The following is a 22,353-nucleotide window of genomic DNA, read 5'->3' on the forward strand; positions in this document are numbered from 1 at the left end:
AACAAGCTCAATACTTTCGGTTGACCTTTTGCGGACGCGTTCAATGAAGTCTCGTTGAAGCTGGAATAATATACTCACAGCGACAGAAGTGATTAAAAAAAATTTGGAGAAAAGGTGGTGCGAAATTGCTTTTCATCCACCAGCCAACTCGTAACGGTGAAAAAAAAGCACGTAAACGTTGTACGCGTGGTTATAAATTTTATACACAAGCTTCCGCTGAGATTACGTGCTCCGCGATATTTAGTGGCAAAAGAAGAAGTTGCTCATTTAATTTTTCTGCAAGAGATAATTAATGTTCTTGTTTTATATTTTTTCTCATATATATATATAATTGGTATAAATACAATATACTTGGTGGACAAAAAAAAAAAAAAACAAATGCCAAGATTAAAAATTCTCCTGCAAACCTTATTGTTGTACTTCGTGGATGAAATTGGTTGTAAATATGAATTACACGGGGTCGTGAAACTCTGCTAATTAGTTTTTTCCCAGCTATTCTGCAGCTTAAGTGTGCTAAAAAAGCTCAGCGGCAGGTAAATTGAACCTCGATTAACGGGTAGAATAATTTGGAAAATTCTTCGGCGAATTAAGTACGTCATCGTCAGTCATCGCACAACTAACAACCAATTCGTCGTTAGGTGTGCAGTGTCCGTTGCCTTATAACCCATATAACCCAACTCCTCTCAAACTCCCGTCACGTGTTTCTCCAGCACGTGACTTGTATCGCGAATAACGATTGCAAGCCCGCCTGTTCTTCACCACGCCCGCTTCGATACTTATAATGCAACTGATATTTGGCAATATTAATATACAAAGAATGGGAGGAATAGAACCAGTGGAAAAAAAATACGTTCGCATTTCCAATACGTCAGCAATCGTCCAGCTTTCCAAAGAAAATTGTAAAAGCGGGATAATTACAGCTCGGAATGATTCTCTTTTCAGTTTTTTAAAACGTGTTTTTGCGCGTGGTAAAATTTCCACGATCCTTTGGCGTCTCAATCGCTGAGTATAATTCGCAGTTCGAGGCTCTCAGCGAGAGTTAGTGAGCGAGTTGGAGAGTTTGGAGATAAATGGGCACGTCCAACAACTGGGACGTCATCCGTTCGTCCGTCAGCTATTGTTAATTAGATGGGATGATGACTTATATAAACGGACCGTCCGTCGGACATGCGCCATTAAAATGTATTTATCTCGCTGCACGCGTGTCGTGAATTTACGTGCATTTCGCACCTTCGTTGTTGCGCGATACGAGTCGTGAGTTGAAAAAAGCGCACTCGTGAAAACTGGCAATGTATGTGAAAATTTGAGAAAACAAATTCGATCACGGTGTATTTTGTTTTTATTTTAAAGAGAAGGAAAAGTATCGCGTGATTAATCCGCGATACGTAGTCGAGATATTAAATTCAAACGATAAATCCTTGATCACGTTATAACGTCGACGTCGCCGTCCGTACGACGAGTTACGCAAGACTATGTCTGAAACTTTGTCGCGCGGTTACGTAAAACGTCGCTGTCCGTTTTTTTCCCAACTTCCACACGATGTCGTATCTTACATACACGTTTCGTAAAACAAGGGTCGATGTACGTTACATTTAGTATCCGCCCTAACGCAACGTCGATAGAGGATAAAATGTTTCGCGCATTATACAACCTTCGGACAAAACGTTAACGTCGACCTACCACAGCTCGTATCGATCGGAACACTTTCGAAGACGAGAATATCAATCATTGAACATTCTTGAATGCGCGACAACGTTTTGGAAATATCTTTCTCGGGCGAAGCCGTTGGTGAAAAATAACATTCTCTCCTCCAGGCGTGATGTGCACAATAAGGTTCCATTATTCGGCGTCAATGAGCTGCGTTATTAATGTCTCGAAGATCGCTGGTGTGACTGTAGGCTGGTAGAACGTGATGCGGATTGGGGGTAAACAGCGGGAAATACCGAAAGTGTGTTTTCCGAGGGAATAATGGACTCCGCAACGGATGGATGGATGGATGGATGGATGGATGGAGGGGTGAATACTCGTGGGAGGTCCGACTGGCTGCGTACATGCGGTGGAAGTAATTGAATTATAGTAACTTGCAAGGTTTCCCGGGGCCCTGTTCAGGGTCAGCGATTGGTATATTCTCGACTTTATTTCTCCAAAATTTAGTCCGCGCAGAGCTTAAACTGTGCCTAATGGTCGCCTTAGCGCAACAATATAGCGCAACGTGTACGTAACCTATCCGATTCGATACCTGTGTCACGTTGTAATCTAATGATCGGAGGAGAAAGAAACTCATAAGTGCAATCGAACTGGAATCGAACCGCGAACATTATGCAACGTCGCATTCTTATCGCGCTTGTATTTCTCTGTACACGAAAGCTTTCATTGATAATAAATTACAGACTGACGATACGCATACAGGAACAGGATCCCATCGTAGTATCAGTTTACGAAACCACGGCGCTTCAACTTCGAGGAATTGCATAACAATTGCGGTGTAATGATCGAGCTTACGCAATTGACGTAGGTGATGGCACAACACTTTTCCTCGTACCTTCCACGTTTCTTGGTTACGATATGCAAAGTACCCACGTCCGTGATTCAGTATCAAGCTTTTCTGCGAGTGAGGTTCGGCGGCTCGAGTAACGCCGATTGAATTACATTTCAGAAATAATGTCAGTCCCATTTTTTCCGGATATCGTTATGCTTCGCCCTTTTTTCATTGCGAACTCACGCGTAACGCACCCACAACCTGCGTTTTATTAACGGTAGTCGAGTAGGTATATTCTCGTCCCACAAAGTCGTTGAATTCTTTCGAGAGATTATTATCACGCTCATCTACACCTGGATCTCGAAACTCGAAAATGATAAAATTTCCGAGGCTAACAGATTTTCTCCAATAATTGTGCTAATCGCGGTCCAATTTAATGTACGGGAGAATCGGTATTGATTGACTGTGTATTTTGTCTGGGGATAATTGAAGTATTATATTGAGACTAACGTCCATATTCATTAATTAACCTCAACCTGAATGCACGAATGCCATTCTACTTTCCGACTTTCATCCACTGGATTCACGCTAAGCACTAAAGCGTATACAGGTTTCCTTACAGAAATCCTGCGAGATTAGAGATAATCCGTACACATCCAGTCTTAGGAGCGATGCTAAACCGTTTAGAAATAAACGAATGGTCTGGCTGAGAAGCCATAGATTTTAATTATACGCGTGCATATTGAATATAGAGAGCGGAAAATAAAGTAAGAAAAAAAATTGGCGTACCATCCGATCGCAATACGGCGTGAAATTGACGCGAGATATTATTAACGAGGATTTTGATGTACGTTCGAGGAATTTCCCTTCCTCGCCACCCAAATATCATTCCCAAAAATTGGCAAAAATTGGCCAAGGCAATGACAGCGCGGGGTATCCTTTTACACAGGTATAGATAATAGATATTCGTTCCCGTAGTAAATCGCATTTCCTCGAGGAAGGTAATCACGATCCGTGAACTCTGCCGGAAGTCGAGCAGGTAGCGGATACACGTGGATTTGCCTCTTACACACATATACCGTGTAATACTCAATTTTGCAAGCCATCGAGGCGCGCGAAATCGCCTCGAGCGAATTCCATTTATTTTCCGACCCGGGTGCCGAGTTCCGGGTTCCGGCAATCGTACCAAATTTTCGGTTCACCGAAAAACCGCGCTCCGACAAATCTCCACCTATCGCGATTGATATTTAACCGACTTTATCCCAACGGCGAAAAACGCAATCGTATAACGAAAACGGGAATGTTCATACGACAAATGCATTGTGGATAGACGGACCGACACATCGACTGACGTCTTTTGGCTGACGTGACACACGCGATGTTCGTGCAGGGGAACGCTTATTAGATCAAAATAAGCCAGTTTGCATCGGTACGCGATAGAAGACGGACGGAAACTCGGGGATACGCCGCATTCTCTCTGTTGTATAGGTACGTCAACTTCCATCCGCGTCTTTTCTATTCTCAATAAAAATTTATCACGCGTATCGAACAGATTCGAACGATCATTCGTCGATGACGTTATATTCAAAAACGTGGAGACCAGAGTGTGGACTCGTTTTGACAAAATAAAACTGGATACAACAAGTACCGGAAATTTCGTCGCAGGTAAGGCGAGTTTGCGTCATCTTCAAAGTTTTTCTACCGCGTCGCAATCGATCGATATCATTTGAGAATATCGGTGGATCCTCAAGCTTACATCAATTTCATCAAAGAATATGTCGGAGTGTTTCATAGTGGCAAACTTAACCGATTGACAAGTTTATTTTTAAAGACTTAACGATAACATTTGCGCGCTACTTTCCTGCCATTTTTAATCTCTGCGGGATAATTTTTGAAAATGAAAGCGGGGAAAAAATGCAACACAATGATGTAACGTGATAAATTATATTTTATTGCGAGCAGCGGTAAGTTAATTGAGAGTTTGTACGAGAATTCTTTGGATACCATCAAAGCCAACCGCCTCAGCTGCAGGGTGCAATAAAATGTGCAGTATTCGAGTATACCCATAACCCGTACATATCTAGGTCGAGTATAACTAACTCGAGTTTGCTGCCCGGCAGGCGCGCGTATAATGATAAAATATATTTGGGTACCGTGCTCGATGATCACATGCGTTATAATAATATATGATAACCGTATACGCATACGATTAATTTATTGTGGGATTAAAGTGCATGGGCGATAAAACATCGCGAGATACGTTAAGAACTGTCATAATTCTTCACCAATGCAGCGAAATTGTAATAAAGTCCAATCAAAAATCTGATATTCGATATTTTGAAAATAGTGCGTTAAATAATTTCACGATATCGAATTATCACGCTGGTGTAAAATGAATGCTTGGCTCTTTGACTTTGTTACTGACGATTTAGATATCGTTGTGATCAAAAACGCGACACGCTTTTTGTCCGAATGCGTACTCCGAGTAACGAAACGGTTAAACAAACAAAAAAATTCCAACAAAGGATAGAAATTCTTCAATTTTATTTAATCATACGTTACATTTGACGTTGGTTAAACATGCATGTTTGGTATTGTTGTAAGTGTGACGGATTAATTACACGCCTCATTGTCGGTGATATAATTAGCACGAATTGACTACCGTTACAGTCCTCTTTCGTACTTATCAATCAGATTCTACGGCTTTGACGTTTCATGATCGTATCCTCGTCGTAAAAAACTTGTCGATTTGTTTAGTCTCGGTTCATTTTTTTTTTTTTCCTGCTCTTTTACTCTACTCATTGTATCATCCGTCCACACGTGCGGAAATTGATTCGGCAGCCACTCAACCGTGACTTATGAGATCGTTAGTGAAATAAATCTTTCTCTTTTTCTTCTCCCTGTTCATGTCCCACGAATGTCGTTGGCTAAGAATTGGTACATCGTATTTCGAGATTCAAGAGCCCGGGTTTATCATATTTCTATCACCGTCGTTCTCCCTGCATTTCATCATGTCCACGCGAAACGCTTTTGAATTGATTTAAATCGTGGCTCAAACTATGAAAATTTCATCAATATTCGATTATATTCGTCGTTGGTAAGGTATAGTCAATATCATGTTGTTCTTTCCGTAGAATTCAGCCTAAATTTATCCTCAAAAGAACGGTAATCGCGAGAAATTAAATCGCTGATTAATTTTTTGAGTAATCTAACGCACAGGAAGCGACATCGCAACCTGAATGAAAAACTGTAAATTTATAAATGTTTATCTTCCGTTTCGCGAATAAATATCGTAAAACCTGGGCTCGTGAAAAATACATATTTTATCCTCTCGTTGAGGTAGTAAAATATGTCGTCAACATATTTCATTGTCCAGGATTACCCGTGCAGTTTTAAACATTGATGTTAAAAATTTTAAACTTGGTTATTCAACCCAAATTCGTGACGTATCGTAAACATATCATTAACAATAACAATTAATAAGAACTGTACGGCGGTATGATTCTCAATGAATTCCTAATAATTGCTTAAACAAACGATAAATGATTGTGGGAATGATTGCAAGAAATCCTTGAAAAAAATTTGTAAATTTATGCATGCATGCATGTATATATATATATATTTGAAACACCTGCACCTCGAGTAATTATTATTGATTAAAATTTTCTCGAGGTACGCGCTTATTTACGCATGTATGTATAAATATACGTAATATATCTTTTTTCCGCAATTATTAGCTTTGCCTCAGAAGCCTTAAATTATACTTTATTATTTTATTAGCGCGGCTTACCTACTCGGGTCAGTGTAACGTGTTCATGTACCAACGTTATGACTCACGTCCGCCAACCGTCGCGTACGTAACACATACACACGCATTAGGGTTCGGCTTCTTTTAAGCCAGAGTCAAAAGCTCCCGTCGGATTTCACCGACTTAACGCACAATTTTTATACTTACGACGAACTCGGGGAGAGACAGAGCTAGCACAAGCCGTCAGCCTGTACGTGTAACACACACGCACGTGCTTTCACAACGTAAATATAATAAATCTTGCGAAAAAATTTTCTACCGCGTCGAAAAGAAGAGGAGAGAAAAATCGGAGCGAGATGGAATTAGGATAGGAAGAAACTGTGCCAATCGTACATCTTGTAGGTATATCTTTGGCGTGTATATACATATGCGTATCTACGCGAGCTGAGTAAACGCGCAAGTCGAGCTTTTCCGGATTATATTAACCGCACGAGCTTCATTTCCGTCCGTCGCAACGTAGTATATCATATACAATATACTGCGTCGATCCGACGTCACGTGTGACGCAACGAAACCGCCGTAACGTAACTACTCCGCAATTTTTATCTCACTGACATTATTACATCCTGCGACTCGTTATTAATTTATCCATCCAGAGTTCTATTAAACGTTGAACAGTTACGATTATTGCACTCTTGCGGCACTTTGCTCGCTGTTCAAAGCACCGTTTATATCGTCGAATCAAGGGTCGTTATGTGGGTGGTTCGCAGTGAGTCATATCGCGTGATCTCGCGATATCTTTGAGTGCGTAAAAAGATTCAAAAATAATAATAATAACAATAATAATAATAGTAATAATCGAAGAATTAACAGCCGAAAGGAATGACGGACGACGATTTCGTCGCGTGGATTTGTCTCCAAGGCAATTCGTCTAGTGTGCGTATAACATGAGGAGTTTCGGATGAAAACACGTATGCGAATTCATACGTAAGTGTAAATCTATGCAGTTCATCGTGAAGTTAAAGGAGAGATACGAAACCGTTTTGAACAAATTGACAAATGCCCGATGGTAGGCTGCGTTAACCGTATTAAAGCTGCGAATGATTTTGCACGTCGAAATTCGAACGGCCCACGTATTTTGGGCCAGTCTTTGACAAGGCGGATGAATACGTGTTGTTCTTGTGCTTGTGCGAATGCCAAACGCTATCTAGACGCATTTTTGGCATCCGTCACGTCTTCAAAACGACCGAGAATTTGCTTCGAAGATAATTAAGACGCGCGAGGAGATTAATTGTAATCTGTCTGTTTCTATTTCTGATTTTTCTCATTTCTAAAGTACGAAAAATCAGGCTAATGAGATATTTTGGTGAAAATATATTTCAAGATATTTTTTAGAAAATTTTTCTTGACGTACGAAACTATGCAGCTAATTTTTAGTTATACTTTATACGTCTGACATATTTTCGTTCGATTGTTTAATTGTTTTTGATGCTAAGACAAATAGCTTTACATGATGATACATCGATGCAATTTTTGCAGTTTACCGTTTTAAACGTTACGTATCCTTATGAATTCTAAAGTTATAAAAATGCCACGTCAACTACTTAGGTCATTTATATCGATTTTTTTCAACCATTCGTTCCAGATCGTTACCAGAAGCTGATACACCCTCTGCTAGGCCGAAGGAAACCGTTGGTGAAGAACCGGAAGTCCTAAAAACCTGCAACGGGGAATCCCTGACCTCTGAACCGCATCCGAAGGAACCTCGTCACTGTAGCGAATCCTCAGGGGACACAAGAAGAAAGCCTGAAGTGGTGACGAAGACGGTATACAAGAGTGATTTCCCCTTGAAGAAGCACGAGTGCAGCGGCTACAAGAGCGTTAACCAACGTCTCCGCGAGCGTGATTTTACAGGGGCATTTTCCGTATCAACAAAAGATCCGGAGCCGTTCGTCTCGCGGCTTCAGCAGCCGTCCAAGCGGTCCCAAGAGGCTTCGGGGGGTGTCCAGCAGATTCTGACGACAGACAAGGAGGCGGAAGAGCAGCGACAGAAGGCGCTAGAACGTCAGCGGGAACACGAGAAGTTCCTGCAGGAGAGACGGTCGCTACTCGAGCAGGAGGACGAGGGCAAGGACAAACCGATCGGCAAGCAGCACTCGCTCGAGTACCAGAGACAGACGCTCGAGGCGCGGTTGGAGGAGCTTTGCGACCGCGAACCGGAAGCTCCGAGACGCGAGGCCGAGACCCAGACCCATCAGGAGACTAAGAGTACCCAGTGCGGTGGAACCGAAGCGAGCGACTCGGAATCGAGCTGCCGCAGCGTAGCGGAAGGTGGAAGTCCCAGGAGGGAGGTTCAGACCCAGACCCAGGCCGAGACCAAGGGCACTCAGTGCGAGCCGGACGATTTGGCCGAGACATTCTCACAGCTGAAGACATTCTTCAGGCAGAAAACGGCCACACCTTCACCCAACGCCAGTCCCAGGCGCGAAGTCGAGGTCCAGACTGAGCAGGAGTCGAAAAGCGTCCAGTGCGCACCGGAGGACATTCCTGACAGTCCTTTGAGGACGGCGATTTTCTTCCGACGAGGAGTCAACGGGGACCAGAAGTCTCTGGAATCCGGTAGGCGGGAGGTCGAGGTACAGACTTACCAGGAGTCGAAGGGTACTCAGGTGGCCGAGGACGAGGAACTCGAACGGACGCAGACGGTACTCAAGGACCGGAAGTTCCCTTTTCATTGTCCCGAACCGTCCGAAGAATCCACCGCTTCAAACTCACCCATCATTGTACTCGTTGACGGCAGGAGCGACATGACCGTCACTCATAATTACAAGGATAAGGATGGGAACGTTGTTTGGGCCAAGCATTGGGGCCCCGAAAGGATGGTCGAGATTTATAGAGAACCCAAGTCTAGTCTTGGGCTCAGCATCGTTGGCGGCAAGGTGAGATTTGCGGATGAGAATTAAGTTAGCGACGTTACTGCAACGATGCATCCTGAGGAAAAATCGTTACTTCGCTCCTTTTGGAATGTCCAAAATTTAGCGAACCATGATAAATAAAATGTAATCATATTTTCCATAGCAAACTACTTGAAAGTCGTCCTAAAATTGCGCAGTAATGAATTTTTCACCGATGTTTCGTTACGTTGACGTTAAGAACTTGAGCCTCATAGATGTGGACGATTACACTTCGATACTTATCGATTCAGATCAGAAACAGTTTGACGATCCGTTGCAATCGTCTCGAGTATCTTGCAATTTATAGAAATCCCCGTTCGGTACGAAATCCAAATAATCAACCAGTCGCAGAAATTTTTCGTCATTTTGTGTGAAAAATCAAGCCGCGTTTTTACTCGAAGAGACAGAAAACGTCGATGGGCTAATTTTGAGCGATCGATTTTAAGAGAAATCTGTGATCCGGGTGACGTCAAGTCGTCGTTCTTTTTCGCTCAAACATTGCAAACACTCCTAATTGGAACGAAATTCCTCTACACCTAGTTCCGCATCGTTTACTTCCCGTGTGGATCAAAGTGACTTTTCTCACAACGGAACCCCCTACAATGATTTCAGGTCGACCTGTACCACGGGGGCCCAAACACGTCGCAAAACATCTCGGGCATTTTCATAAAAAACGTGTTGCCGAACAGCCCAGCAGGAAGAACAGGAGACCTCAAGGTAATCGTCTACTCGACTATTTAACAGTAACTAACTTCATATCCAGCATGCGACGAGTCGCCTGTACTCGACGTGATGTGTCCTAAACATCCCAGGAGGTACTCGATTGAAATTAACTAATGGCTTCGGGAAATAGCGGTTAATTAACCCACGAAAATCGGCCTCGTTGTTCAATTTCAGCTTCCCTGAATACCGAATAACAGCTTCACCCCTCTGATTATCTTTTATCGAAATTAATCACCCACAGACCCGGGTCACTTGATTATCTATCGTTGTTTTAATTCTTTTCACTCTCTCTTTCTCTCTCTTCACAGACAGGAGATCGGATAATAGAAGTCGACGGCATTGATCTCAGAAACAGCACTCACGAAAGGGCTGTTCAAGCTATTCAAGCCGCCGGGAATCCCGTCTGTCTTCTCGTCCAGTCGCTTGTCCACTTGGTGAGTTGAAACGAAAATATATTTTTCCCCAATATTTCTGCACGAGCGTATCGATCTTCGTTAGGATTACATGATTTATATGACTGTGTATATATATATATACACATACATATATGTGTGATACAATTTGGCGAGGGTTTGATTGGCGCAGCAAGTACCACCTTATAACCTACATTCGACGCAATCACGGCGACCGTTTTCACATCAGCGAATATCAGCGAAATTCGACTTGATACAGTCCGAGAGGACAATAATAATGATGATAATAATAATAATAATAATAATAATAACAACAAAAATAATAGTAATTACTGGGAATCGCGGTTATTTGGAAATCCGGAGAGCGAAAATCCGGAACAATAAAATTCGAGACGATATAATTGCGTGTACGAAATGTTGTATTTATTTCTTTTCTTTTGCCTACTTCTCGTTCTCAGTCTCGCGTTTACGATCGAATCAAGAATCAAAAGGATCAACGGTTAAGCGAATTAATGTTAAGTTATTCGCGATATAGGCATCGATTTAACGCGACACGGCGGTGAATTTGAATCGTTGATTGACATCGTTGATCCGTGACGAATTAATTCGGATTTATCGTAGACGACCGGCGTCTAGCTCCTAGGTGAAATAATCGAGCGAGCTATAAATGTATAGGAAAAAGGAAGGAGAGGTGTAAAAAAACAAAAAAAAAAAAAACCGCGTTCCAATCCCGTCAATTCGAAGTCGGCGCTGCCTCGTTTCTGACCTCGATAAATCGTACTTACCCATTTCCTACACGATTAATACCGTCTGAAAACCTCGTTTGTGTTCTGTTTTAGCACTGGTAATTTATAGTTGTATTGTTCGCGGTATGGTAATGAACGACAATGATGTTTCGATGCTTTCCGATTCGATAAATAACGCGGAATCTTATTTTCTGGCATCGGGCACAGTCGTTTTGTGTTACGCTACTTTTGAGTATCATAAATGAAATTTGTAATCCAGCTTTTTTTCAATTACTACAGTACGTCGTTGATCGGTGTAAAATTTGATTGAAAAAATTGACTCGGTACGACGATTAATTTACAGTCCGTAGACAAATTTGTGAATCTTGATCGAGTAATTTGTTATTTTTATTTTTTTTTGTTTTTTTCTCTCTAACGAAGAAAAAAGAAAACGACACCGTTACGATGTAGAAATTTCTAGCCTGTATGTCAGTTAACTTTTCACACGATAAATACTGTGTATCCTAACGTGCCTGCCAGTTTATTTACCACGCTTGTATACATTGTGTGTTATCTAAACGAGGCGAAGAACTCGCACCAAGAGACAAACCTGTTCTTCATCGTGATCTTGACTTACCGAAGTCCATGTTTGGAATTTTTTAACTGTCAAGAATATTAATTGTCCGACGATCGTTTTCTCCGATTCTTATTATCGAAGCGGTAGTTTTCAACAATCGTTTCGACTAAAAAAATCCTTAACCCAGGGTATATTTCAAGGGTATCCAACAATCCGATCTTGCGGTCGAAATAAAATCGAGGTGTTGGAATTACGCGTGCAATAATATTCTTCAAACAAATCCCATCGATTAATGCCCCCCCCTCGTTACATTCGTACCGACCAATTTTTGTTTCCCCCCGAGAGTAGGAGGGGGATGGGAATGAGAGTCGCGTTGATGAATCGTTTAAAGTTGAAAAGGACGGAAAGGCAAAGTGAAAGGGCAGAGGGGGGGGCATTCGATATTGCTAAATCGAGAATCGACCGAAAGTGTAGCGTCACAGCCGAGGAGGGGGATGATCGCGATCAGGGGACAGGAAGCGTCGAAAGGATGGTCAGGATGAGGGAGGGGGAGGCGATAGGAATTCTATACAGGTCAGCTAATACAAAGGGCGGCGATAGCGTCGAAGCCGAAATGAACCGACGGAGCCGATCGAATGTATAATCTCTCCTCATAGCCGCGTGTACGTATTTTATACACATGTGCATGGAACGGACGGGCAGCTGGTCGAACGGCTAGCCAACCGTCGAGGCAGCTTCTGGCGATGAGTCGATATTGAGATCCGTACGCGCGGCGGACTCGCGGGTTTATACACAATATATCTGAAAGAGAGCAGCGACGGCTGCAGCCACCCGGCTGGTCCGTCAGTTCGTCGGAACGTTCGCCCATCCATCCATCCGTTCATCCGTTCGTCCATCCACCCACCCATCCATCCATCCATCCATCCGTCCATCCGTCCGCTGGTTCGTCATCTGCAATATAAACCACAGCGAAACACCCTTCTCTCTGTTTGCGTATAAGAGAGAAGCTTGCCTCGCGGGGTTGTCATTCGATCGCTAGTCAAGGTTTTGGCGCCGCGATGAAAAGGCTGTTCGGACGGAAGCGCGTGTCCTTCCTAGACGTAGGTGATACTACTTCGTGACACTAGATATTCTCGCCACCCTCTCTAAGTGCTCTTATACCCGCCATCGTTGTCCACTGCTACTTTATACTTTTCACTTTTTTACTATGGAGTGATAACCTGAACCGTACGTGTATGGTCGTTCTTTATTTTCTTTATCTCACTTTTTTCAATCCCTTTACTTGACAATATTTCCTCCTCGTTACCGATTTTCGTACGATCGTTCTCATCGCTGTTTAATTGATCGGTGTCGGTAGTTCGTCGCTCATCGGAAAAGTAAACAGTGAGTTTTGTCTAAACGTTGTCTTGTTAACTATCAGCGGTACTCGCCAGGTGTCACTAAAAGCTCGGTGTTCCCGGGGTCGGAGGATTTTTCGCACCTGTGGTAAAATCTGCCGCGCTACCTCCTGTGATTCTTTATTAAAAAATCACGTCGGATTTTTTATAGTGCCAGTAAATCGGTGCGATGTCCTTATTTTCTTTTTTCTTTTTTTTTCGTCATCATTATACTCATTTCGTTTAATTTCCGTGAAAATTATACACTCACTTCTTATTTGATTTTTATCCAAATGCCACTCGTACGATTTAATAATTTTCAACTTAATTTGTGTCATAATTGAGTGAACAAAAGTTATCAATTTTCAATCGAGATCTTAAACAAGTTTCATCCAACGTCAATATCGCGTAATGATCATTAGTGTGTATTTCTGAGTGAATCTTCGAGGATTGTTGAAATATTTTTTGAAAATTGATACCTGTGTCAAAATATCAGAAACTTTTACACCTCCGTTCGATAAGTGTTTTGCCAAGAGAATAAAGAATCGACAAAAGTCCGCAAAAAGTTGAAGTCAGTATCGTCTTATTACAATTATTATTTACATCATTATTATAGGATCGCATAAACTACTGAAACAATAACGAAGATGAACGTTAAAAGTTTTTTTGTTTTTGTTTTTTCGTCTCAGACGAAGTCAGTGCAATCTTCAAATAAGTAATATTACTTCACATAGAGATAACTTCGTATAAAGTCCTGCGCGAATTTGACTGAATTTCAAAATAGAATATTCAATAACCTCGTGTATTCTCTTCAATTTTTCAACCTTTATCCGCTTCACACTACCTTCACCCAAAAAGCGATTAATTATGAGTTATCTATAATAATTTGTCTCACTTAGTTAGCGGACTTTTTTCTCTACATTCGTAGATTATCAGCTCCATCCTTTTCGTATACTCTACATGTAAGATAATCGACTGACCTAAAGCTTATTCAAGAGCAAGCGACAATTAGTGTGAATGACAAGAAGAAAAAAAAAATGAAAAAACAAAAACGCGTGTTTGATGGAATATTTAATCGGCTATTTAGCTCTCGATTCAAATTCGCCGACTTGATAGCATGACTAAGAAACACCATCTCGGCTCGGATAGTTGATGTTGGAGGCGATGGTTGAGGACTCTAATGCCCTTTGCTCCTGGGGCGTATTCAAATGACTGCAGGGGCTGGAAGCGAGGGCGAAATCAAAGTTTCGAGTTAATTAATCCGCTCAAAGATCCCGGAAAGTGCCTCGTTTCGAAACACCTTATATACGTACGTGCCGGGTGTTTATATAGGTATACAGCGTACCTCGGTAAATTTTCTCTACCGATTGGAATATCGGGTCGCGATACGTAAAAGCGAGGCTCGACTGTTTGGAATTCCATCGAGAAACCGCAAGCTCGTCAACTCTAGCCAGCCACGTTAAATAACCGAGTCCCGCTTTTACCCTGCAATGGACATACCGCGACGGAGTTGCTTGAGGGGACGTTTAACAATTATCAAGCTCCTTACAATTGAATTATAAAAGCCGGGTAACGGCAACGCGAAGCCGTAGCTTGTGAAAGCGTTTATTCGTAAACGATAACAATTGTATTCACCGTAGAATTTGTATGACGGCAAACAGAAATGATTAAATCGTTTGCAAACGTTCCTACGTAACGCGTAACATAGTTTCGTCTAATTCACTGTCCTGGGAATCCGAAAAAGAATCTAGAGAGATGGATACACTGCTCGAAGTGATGCAACATGTGTTCCAGTTTAAATCATTTGGCCGATTGCCAGTCCCACCGCCGAACATATCGAAGTTCAAGCGGTGGTTTGGGAATCAGAAACGACGCGGGTTCACGGACGAACGATTATCCCCCATAATTATTGTCAAACATGCGGTGAGGATCGGGAGACATTAAATTCGAACTCGCGATATCAAGGCTGACGACGAAACTTTTGACGAGAAATTCGTACGTTTCAAATCACGGTATACGCGCAGGACGATATAAAGGACTTTTCAGAAACTAGAGTGTATAAAGTGTTTATCTCCCGGGAAATAATTTCGTCCCGCAAACTGCGCAGAAACGATAATTTCAAACGTCCTGCTTCGGGATATAATAAAATCGTCTCACCCATATACTTTCTCCTCTTCAGAAGTTCTGTACAACACACCGAGAGTTACACCCTGTCACTCCGAGTCTTAAAATCCCCCTGAACCATGATTATAAACGCCTAGAGCGCACAGCGAAAGCTCGCTGAAAGCTCTACACGTCGCGTCGTTTTAACCGCGAGGCAATAAGCTGGCGAATCACGTACAGAATTGAATGCACTGCAGAACCGTCGAAGTCTGAACTGATATTGCGTGTCTTGTGGATGTGCCGATAAAAGAGAGAGAGAGAGTGAGAGCGAATTGCATGATAAATGACGTGAGGTGCAGTCGGCTCTCGCCGCAAGGCCGGAGAGCTTGAATTCGGACGAAAGCTCCCGAGCCCGAGAGCTTTGCGGCAAGAGACGGCTGGACAGTGAGATTATAAGTGTTTAAGCGCGAAATAAGGCGCCTTCCCCTAAAGCCTGAAAATGTCTTTCTAGGCGCGTGAGGTAACGTCGGAGAGACTCTGACGTGACTCTGAAACAATTCGTTTGTCGCAGAGTCCCGACGACCATGAGAGAACCTCGTCGTCGCGCGAATTAGACGAAAACGCAACGGGACGTGGAATCAGGAGACAAGGCACCAGGGGACACGGAGCCATCGCCGGAGCGCCTTCGTCGTCATTTCGTCGGAAACCGTCGACGGCGTCTCCTGCCAGAGCGATCACCCCGGAATTGATTCAGGTGAGACGTCAAATTTTTGACACACTTCTTTCCCTTTCGACTTTTTCCATCATTTTTAACGACGGATTAGCGTTTCGAGGATATCTTATTTTCGCCAGAGGTTCGAGATCTTTTTTCAAACTTTGCAAGAAAATATTAATCCTTGATTCAGCATCGAGGTTTCGATTTTTTTTTTTTTTTGAATAAAAATTATTCATCACCCTCTAGGTGTTACTCTGGTGTAGATTTGAATTCCGGCCAAGTTTTAATCTCGTAACTTTGCGGATCTGCTGTGTATACCAGCTTACGCCTTAAACTCGGCAAAGCGAAAAAAGAGAGAAAAAAAAAAAAGAAAAATGTGACGAAAAAATAACCCGGCAAAAACCAATTTCATGATAGCTATAAAATTCTCACTGCCGGTGTTTCGTATTTATTTCCTAGCTCCGAGTTTGTATCATTCACGATTTTCATTTCTAATTCGCATGTTGTATATATATATATGTATTGTAATTTTTAACACTTTTCTATCACGATCTAACAGCTCTATAAATTTTTATTTCGTCGACTGTGTCTTATAAAATAGAAAAACAAGACAAGTATCTATTTGTACTTGAATATAGTTAATCGAGTCAAAGTTTTTTTTTTTTTTTTATCAATATTATTTTTTTTCTATTCGTCTCTCAATTCTCACGGTATAGGAGGAAAACAACATGCAAATTATTTTGCGAACGTGACCTAGATATCGCATAGCTTGAGTACGAAAATAGTATGTACGAAATTTAGTAAGACTTAAATAAAGAAAACAAACAAAAAAAAAAAAAACAAGTTCAAACACGCATCGTACGTATAACGTACGTATTAACGCTAGTATTTTTTTTTTCTCTAATTTTTTATTTCGAAGCATTGTATTCCTCGAAATTCCACTTTTCCCAAATTTTTGTAGAAACAAAAAATCGCACTTTGAAGAAAATACGCGTATTATTGTCGCGGCACGTGGTTACAGGAGGATGTAGGAACGCAAAATATATTATTGCAAAGAGTGAAATCACCCGTTCATCCCTCCTTTCTGATCCAGTAGTCGACATAGATAAAAGACACAGAGAAAAGCTTTCGTATGAAATAATTGTAACGATAATATGTAACGATTTAGGCATTAAAGAATAAATTGAACAGATTCACGAACTTATTAAAGTAAATTAACAGGCAGCGAGATTAAAATATGAGGTAAATGCTTTTATCGATGCAGCAGCCTTATTTATTTTTGTAAAATATGAAAGCTCCTACACGTCTCATATCTATGACGACTATTAGATCAGAACAATCGGGGCAAAACGGGGGGTGATTTCACCCTTTGTAACAATATTTTGCTACACAGTGAGAGACGTTAAATTTGCATTGCAAGTGCATACGAGCCTTTCAAATAAACATAAATACACACACAACACGCACAGAGTGTTCGATTGCGTTGGAAATCGTTTAATTACACTTGAAATGCAGGTTGCGTTCAGCTGCAAGCTACGTGCGGCGTTTCGTCCGTTCGTATAATAATCCGCTACTGCAGAGAAGCGAGCGTTAAACAGCATTGGCGCAGAAGCTTGATATTTGTTATTTGCAATTGAGAAGTCCGCGTTGTAAATAAGAAGCGCCGCTTGAAGCACGCGTGTTTTTCATACCAACATCTAAATCCTCGGTTGTATACGTGCCTACGCAACTTGTGCTTCGAGGCCATTGCCAACTAAAGGCGACGCGAGGCTCGTCGTCAGTTAACTCTTGTCTTTTGGACACGACCGATCGTCGCGTGTGTTATCGTACCCCTAAGGTGCAAAACTGATTCGCGTATTAACGGCTGAAGGAAAGTGTGAGAGAATAAAGAGAAAGAATAAAAAAAAAAATCATCGAGCTTTTTGGTCCATCGTGAAGAGTAGACATAGATCGCAGTTTTATTACGTGTACACACACGTAACGTAGATACGGAGTTGAAAAGTTATCGACGACAGACGACAACCGTGAAACGAATTTTGTGCCGGTTATGATAACATCGCTACGTTCAAACGGCAATGTCGTCATTGTTTACGCTTTAACTAGGTGTGCGTGTGTGTAGTGGTGGACTGCCTCGTTAATTTCAGTTACAGCCTGTTAATAAGCGGGCGTAGATAGAGTCCAAAGACGGTATGCGATCGGCGATAAACATTCTTCGACGTCTTGTCAGCTGCGGGATTATCGGTATTGAATTAAGAGAACGAACGAAAACAACGGGAGAAAAATACAAGCATGAATTGCCAGAAGCCGAACTCGCGCTGATCGGAAGGTCGGTCAGCTCTTCGAACATCCGATGACGATCGCATCTACGATAGATACAAATGGTCAAATTAGGATCGAAAATGTACCTCTACGTCGTACGCGCCGTTTGCAAGTGGAAAAATAAAGCGTTCAAACATCGAAAAGCGATAATAAGTATACTCGGCGATCTGACTCGGTTACAATTACGCGGATCGCAAGATCGCGATCCGTTTCGGTTACTTTTCAATCTATCTTTACTCACGCCCGGTACTTATTCCATTTTATGTACAGGAAGGGATCGAGGATGAGGCCAGACAGGGAACCAGCAGATCCGACTTCAGGCGTCAGTCCACCAGGAATGACCAGGACGCAGCTGGACCGAGTAGAAGGTAATTCTTGTGAAAAATTTCCCCGATTACCGATTATCACTTTTTATCACCTACAAAGACTAGAAATTATCCCGCTGAAAATTGTAGCTGACGATTTTTAATTTTACGAGTTTAGAAAATTAAAGTTAAATTCCATTCTTCAACTTCGATGTGTCGAAATGATCGGTGATCGACAATGAGACGATCGTTTCGAATTTCCCGCCACGCGTGACGCGGTTACAGTATTTATATTAAAATTTTGAAATTTCTGAATCTATGCAGACAACTGTATTCGCTGTTGTTACACTGAGAAAAATTTCATTTGCTACGGTAACTAAAAAAATTCACTAATACAGGTATCGTTAAAAAGAACTGTTTGAACATTGTTGGAATTACGGAAAACGAGGTTCGCGTAAACATTTTGCGCTATCGTCGATCCATTTTTGGTAATTTCAACGCAAAATCAGTTTCTGAGGTTTAATCTACTTTTTTTATTTAAACAAGGCTTTGACGTCAATTTATCGTTGCACGAGCATTAAATTTTTTCGCAACGGTTGCAAGAAAATCTAGTGAGACAGTGATCGTAATGAAAAAGAATAGTAACGGATACTAGACTTTCCGGTAACAGCTATAAAACTAATTTTCATTTTCTACCTAGAACTTTTTCGATTGTGGTAAAAAATGAAAATAGTTAAGGACCGAGCGGTAACCGGAAATAAAAATTTCTCTCAGTGTATTCTCCTTGTAATTAACATTCTTGTTATCGTGTCCCTCGAGGATGGATAATTATATTGTTAATTGAATCGTCGATCCAGCTTTTGTAATTACTCGCGTGGCAATCGGTACACGTGCTGTTATATCGCATTTACACCGTTCTCTAACTTCCACAACACGCGTACATATAAACGTGTATTATACAACGACAACGGAATATGAATTGACCCAGAAATAGGGAGTGGATGATGATTCCAGAAGTCAACGGGTGCTGTTTTTCTTTTCTTTTTTTTTTCTTTATTTTTATTTCCGATCTCGTATAACGCGACGTACTTCTCTTCTGTTTTAAGATTTTTTTATTTTCATAACATAAGATCGTCGCGCTACAAGTGACCATAATTTCACCGACTGCTGACCATAACTTTCAACCGAATTGCCACGCGGCGTGTCGTTAATGCACATAAATTCACCCTCTTGGTAAGAAATACGCGTGAACTAATATCCGATGTAACTATAATCGATCATTCGAAACGTATGTTGATTTTTTTTTTTATTTTTTGCAAACAGGTTTTTTTTAGCATTTGCTTTTGGCACGAGCCATGGATTGTCTGATATTTTTATTTTTTAGATTTTTCGACGAAAGAAAAGGATCAAACTGTGAATTGAAATAAGAAATTTTTACGATTTAAAAAAAATTTTATAACGTTCGCTCTAAATATCATGTACGTTTCAATCGCGTGATTAGAAACAATTTTTTTTTTTCAATCGTTTACTTTTTCGACTGTAATGAATTTTTTCTACCGAAATTCTGGTAATACACAAATATAGGTGATATCCGTAAAACGAAAAAATTGTCGAAACGGAATTTGATGAGAGGAAAAAAAAAATGGAGTGAAATAGAAAAGACACTTGTTTCACTGTAAAACTTGCATATCGCATAATAGTATCTGTAATTTATAACGTTACAAGCAACACCATCGGCCTGTTCATCTTGGCTAGTTGCCAAATTGCGACAGGAGTAAACGCCTGCCGTTGTTAAATACCCGTTTAATTACATTGCAAGATATGTAGGTACAATGCCAGCTGACGTTCCGGGTGTATAATTCGTGTCGTCGGTTGATCAAACGTAAAGGTAATTAAACTCGATTACTCGCGATTTGCAAATTGTTGTTTTTTTCGTCGGCAATAACGAATCATTCCACAGGGTTGCAAAATTTCATCAACGTATGCGCCGAATAATGCAGCAGTGTCGTTTTTGTTTCAAACGTTTTTCCCAACTCGTGATGAATTTACGATTTTTTTTTTTTTTTAACCAACGGTGGTTTTAAATAATTAATTTATATACATCGCTACATCTACACTTCGAGTTGAATGTCGAGTTTCCGGGTGAATTTAGTTCTCTGAATCAGGTTCGATCTGAAAATCGCGTGCTTTAGGAAATGAAATGGAAATTAGCCTGATTCTCTGAAGAGCCGGACGTATTTAGCGTATAATGAAAATTGCGGGTCGCGAAGAAGTGGTTTCGAGGAGAGAGAAGCTGCCCGCCTTGTATCGATTTATGTATATAAAATCAGTCGAACAGGTCGAGAATCCCCGATGATTTTCTCTCGCCACCGATCATTAAGTATAATTATACGAGATACAGAATCGGGTAAAACCGTAAAACGCTGCACTTTAGATCACGCGTTTATCATATCTATTCGCTCGACGTGTTCCCAGATCCTCCATGAAACAATCCCTGAGGAAGAAGGCGCCGTCGCCACCGAAGGGTGCCGGTACTCTTCGAGAGGTCAGCGAAGAGGGCGAAGATCAGCCTGCACAACAGGCCAAAAGCGAAGGACCGAGGCCGAAGTATTCCTCGGATGAAAGTTCCGACGAAGAGGACACTCGAGACTTGGAGGGAAACGTGTACACGAAGGCAGGGATCGAGGTGAGTGATGCGAACTCGGGAACTTGCTTATAAGTTCAACATTGCTGCAGGGGCTTAATATTGTGGGGAAAGGGGGAAGAGGGAATTGATTAACGGTTGCGATTTATTTATTTGTTTATTTTATTTTATTTTATTTTATTTATTTTTTTTTTGATCGTGAACGAAACGAAACGGCGATCTTATCGCGTCGAATCTGTTGGTTTTCAGATATCCAGAAAGAGCGCCGGAAACGTGAAAAGAACGAAGGAGGAAATCGAGGCCGATCCAGAACCGGAGGACGAGTTTGGATACACATCGAGTGAGTCGCATGCTTTTTATTTTTTAATCAAATTTTCCCACGGAAAATAACTGTGGAAGAGTTGAATTTGCGAAACGTCGGTTTGCCGATGACGCGTGATTTACGGTTTCCAAGAATTTTGGAAAATTCTTGTGTTGTACCGGAAATCTAGCGTTTCCAAGAACTCGACGACGATACTGCGACGTTGGACGAAATTCAATCTCATCGAAATATTCTCGCGTCTTGAATTTTACCCCGTTCCAACGAATCTTGTCATAAATCTCAGGTACGTCCATTCGGGATGAAAATACTTTTTTAAACTTGGGAATATAACAGGGAGGGAAGAAGCCAGGCATGCATTACGAATTTACCTTCGAAAATATTATTATTCTTTTAAAAGTGTATCTACACGTGATTTTCGCGTTACACAACCTACACACGCGATAAGTCTTCATATTTGAGAATAATAAGCGACCCGCAAGGAAGTTCCCAACAATTTTCCTATCGGAAAATGTTTACGTCACAATGCAAGCGAGTTGCGGGGGAGCTTCTGGTTTACTAACGTGTTTGTATACGATGTCAGAGTGAGCTTTGAAAGCCGGTGGATAAAGACAGGAGATCCTTCCGCCCAACTTCCCCCCCATCTCTTGGAAGATTTATTTCAACCGACCGAGATCCGGACTTTCCGGATCGTATTAGCCCTTGTTTTATGATTCGTACACACGCAATGCGCGTATGTATTACATACATGTATATATATATATATATATACGTGTATATATGTATCACGTGAACAAAAGTTGCGGATGAAACTTGTTATAATTTCGGCCGCTTCTTCTTGCCCGGAACGTATCGCACGGATTACCATCATCTCCGCTCAATCCTCAAGGAACGGTGAATAAGATAAATATTCTGCTACTTCTTTCTTTCTTGCCCTTTTTTCTTCCTGTAAC

General features: G+C 41.4%; 1 protein-coding gene across 5 annotated transcripts in view; it reads left to right on the forward strand.

Annotated features, from left to right (window-relative positions):
* LOC124220413 (multiple PDZ domain protein) overlaps window positions 1-22,353 on the forward strand; it is a 168,912-nt gene that overhangs the window by 93,110 nt on the left and 53,449 nt on the right. For all 5 annotated transcript variants that reach the window (XM_069136673.1, XM_069136676.1, XM_069136674.1 and 2 more), the window contains exons 20-26: window positions 7,873-9,166; window positions 9,794-9,898; window positions 10,213-10,338; window positions 15,670-15,852; window positions 18,403-18,500; window positions 20,913-21,123; window positions 21,331-21,421. In XM_069136673.1, the coding sequence (XP_068992774.1) occupies window positions 7,873-9,166; window positions 9,794-9,898; window positions 10,213-10,338; window positions 15,670-15,852; window positions 18,403-18,500; window positions 20,913-21,123; window positions 21,331-21,421 (2,108 nt within the window). The remainder of the gene's footprint in view (window positions 1-7,872; window positions 9,167-9,793; window positions 9,899-10,212; window positions 10,339-15,669; window positions 15,853-18,402; window positions 18,501-20,912; window positions 21,124-21,330; window positions 21,422-22,353) is intronic.

Source organism: Neodiprion pinetum, chromosome 5 (assembly GCF_021155775.2).
Source record: "Neodiprion pinetum isolate iyNeoPine1 chromosome 5, iyNeoPine1.2, whole genome shotgun sequence".
NCBI lineage: Eukaryota > Metazoa > Arthropoda > Insecta > Hymenoptera > Diprionidae > Neodiprion > Neodiprion pinetum.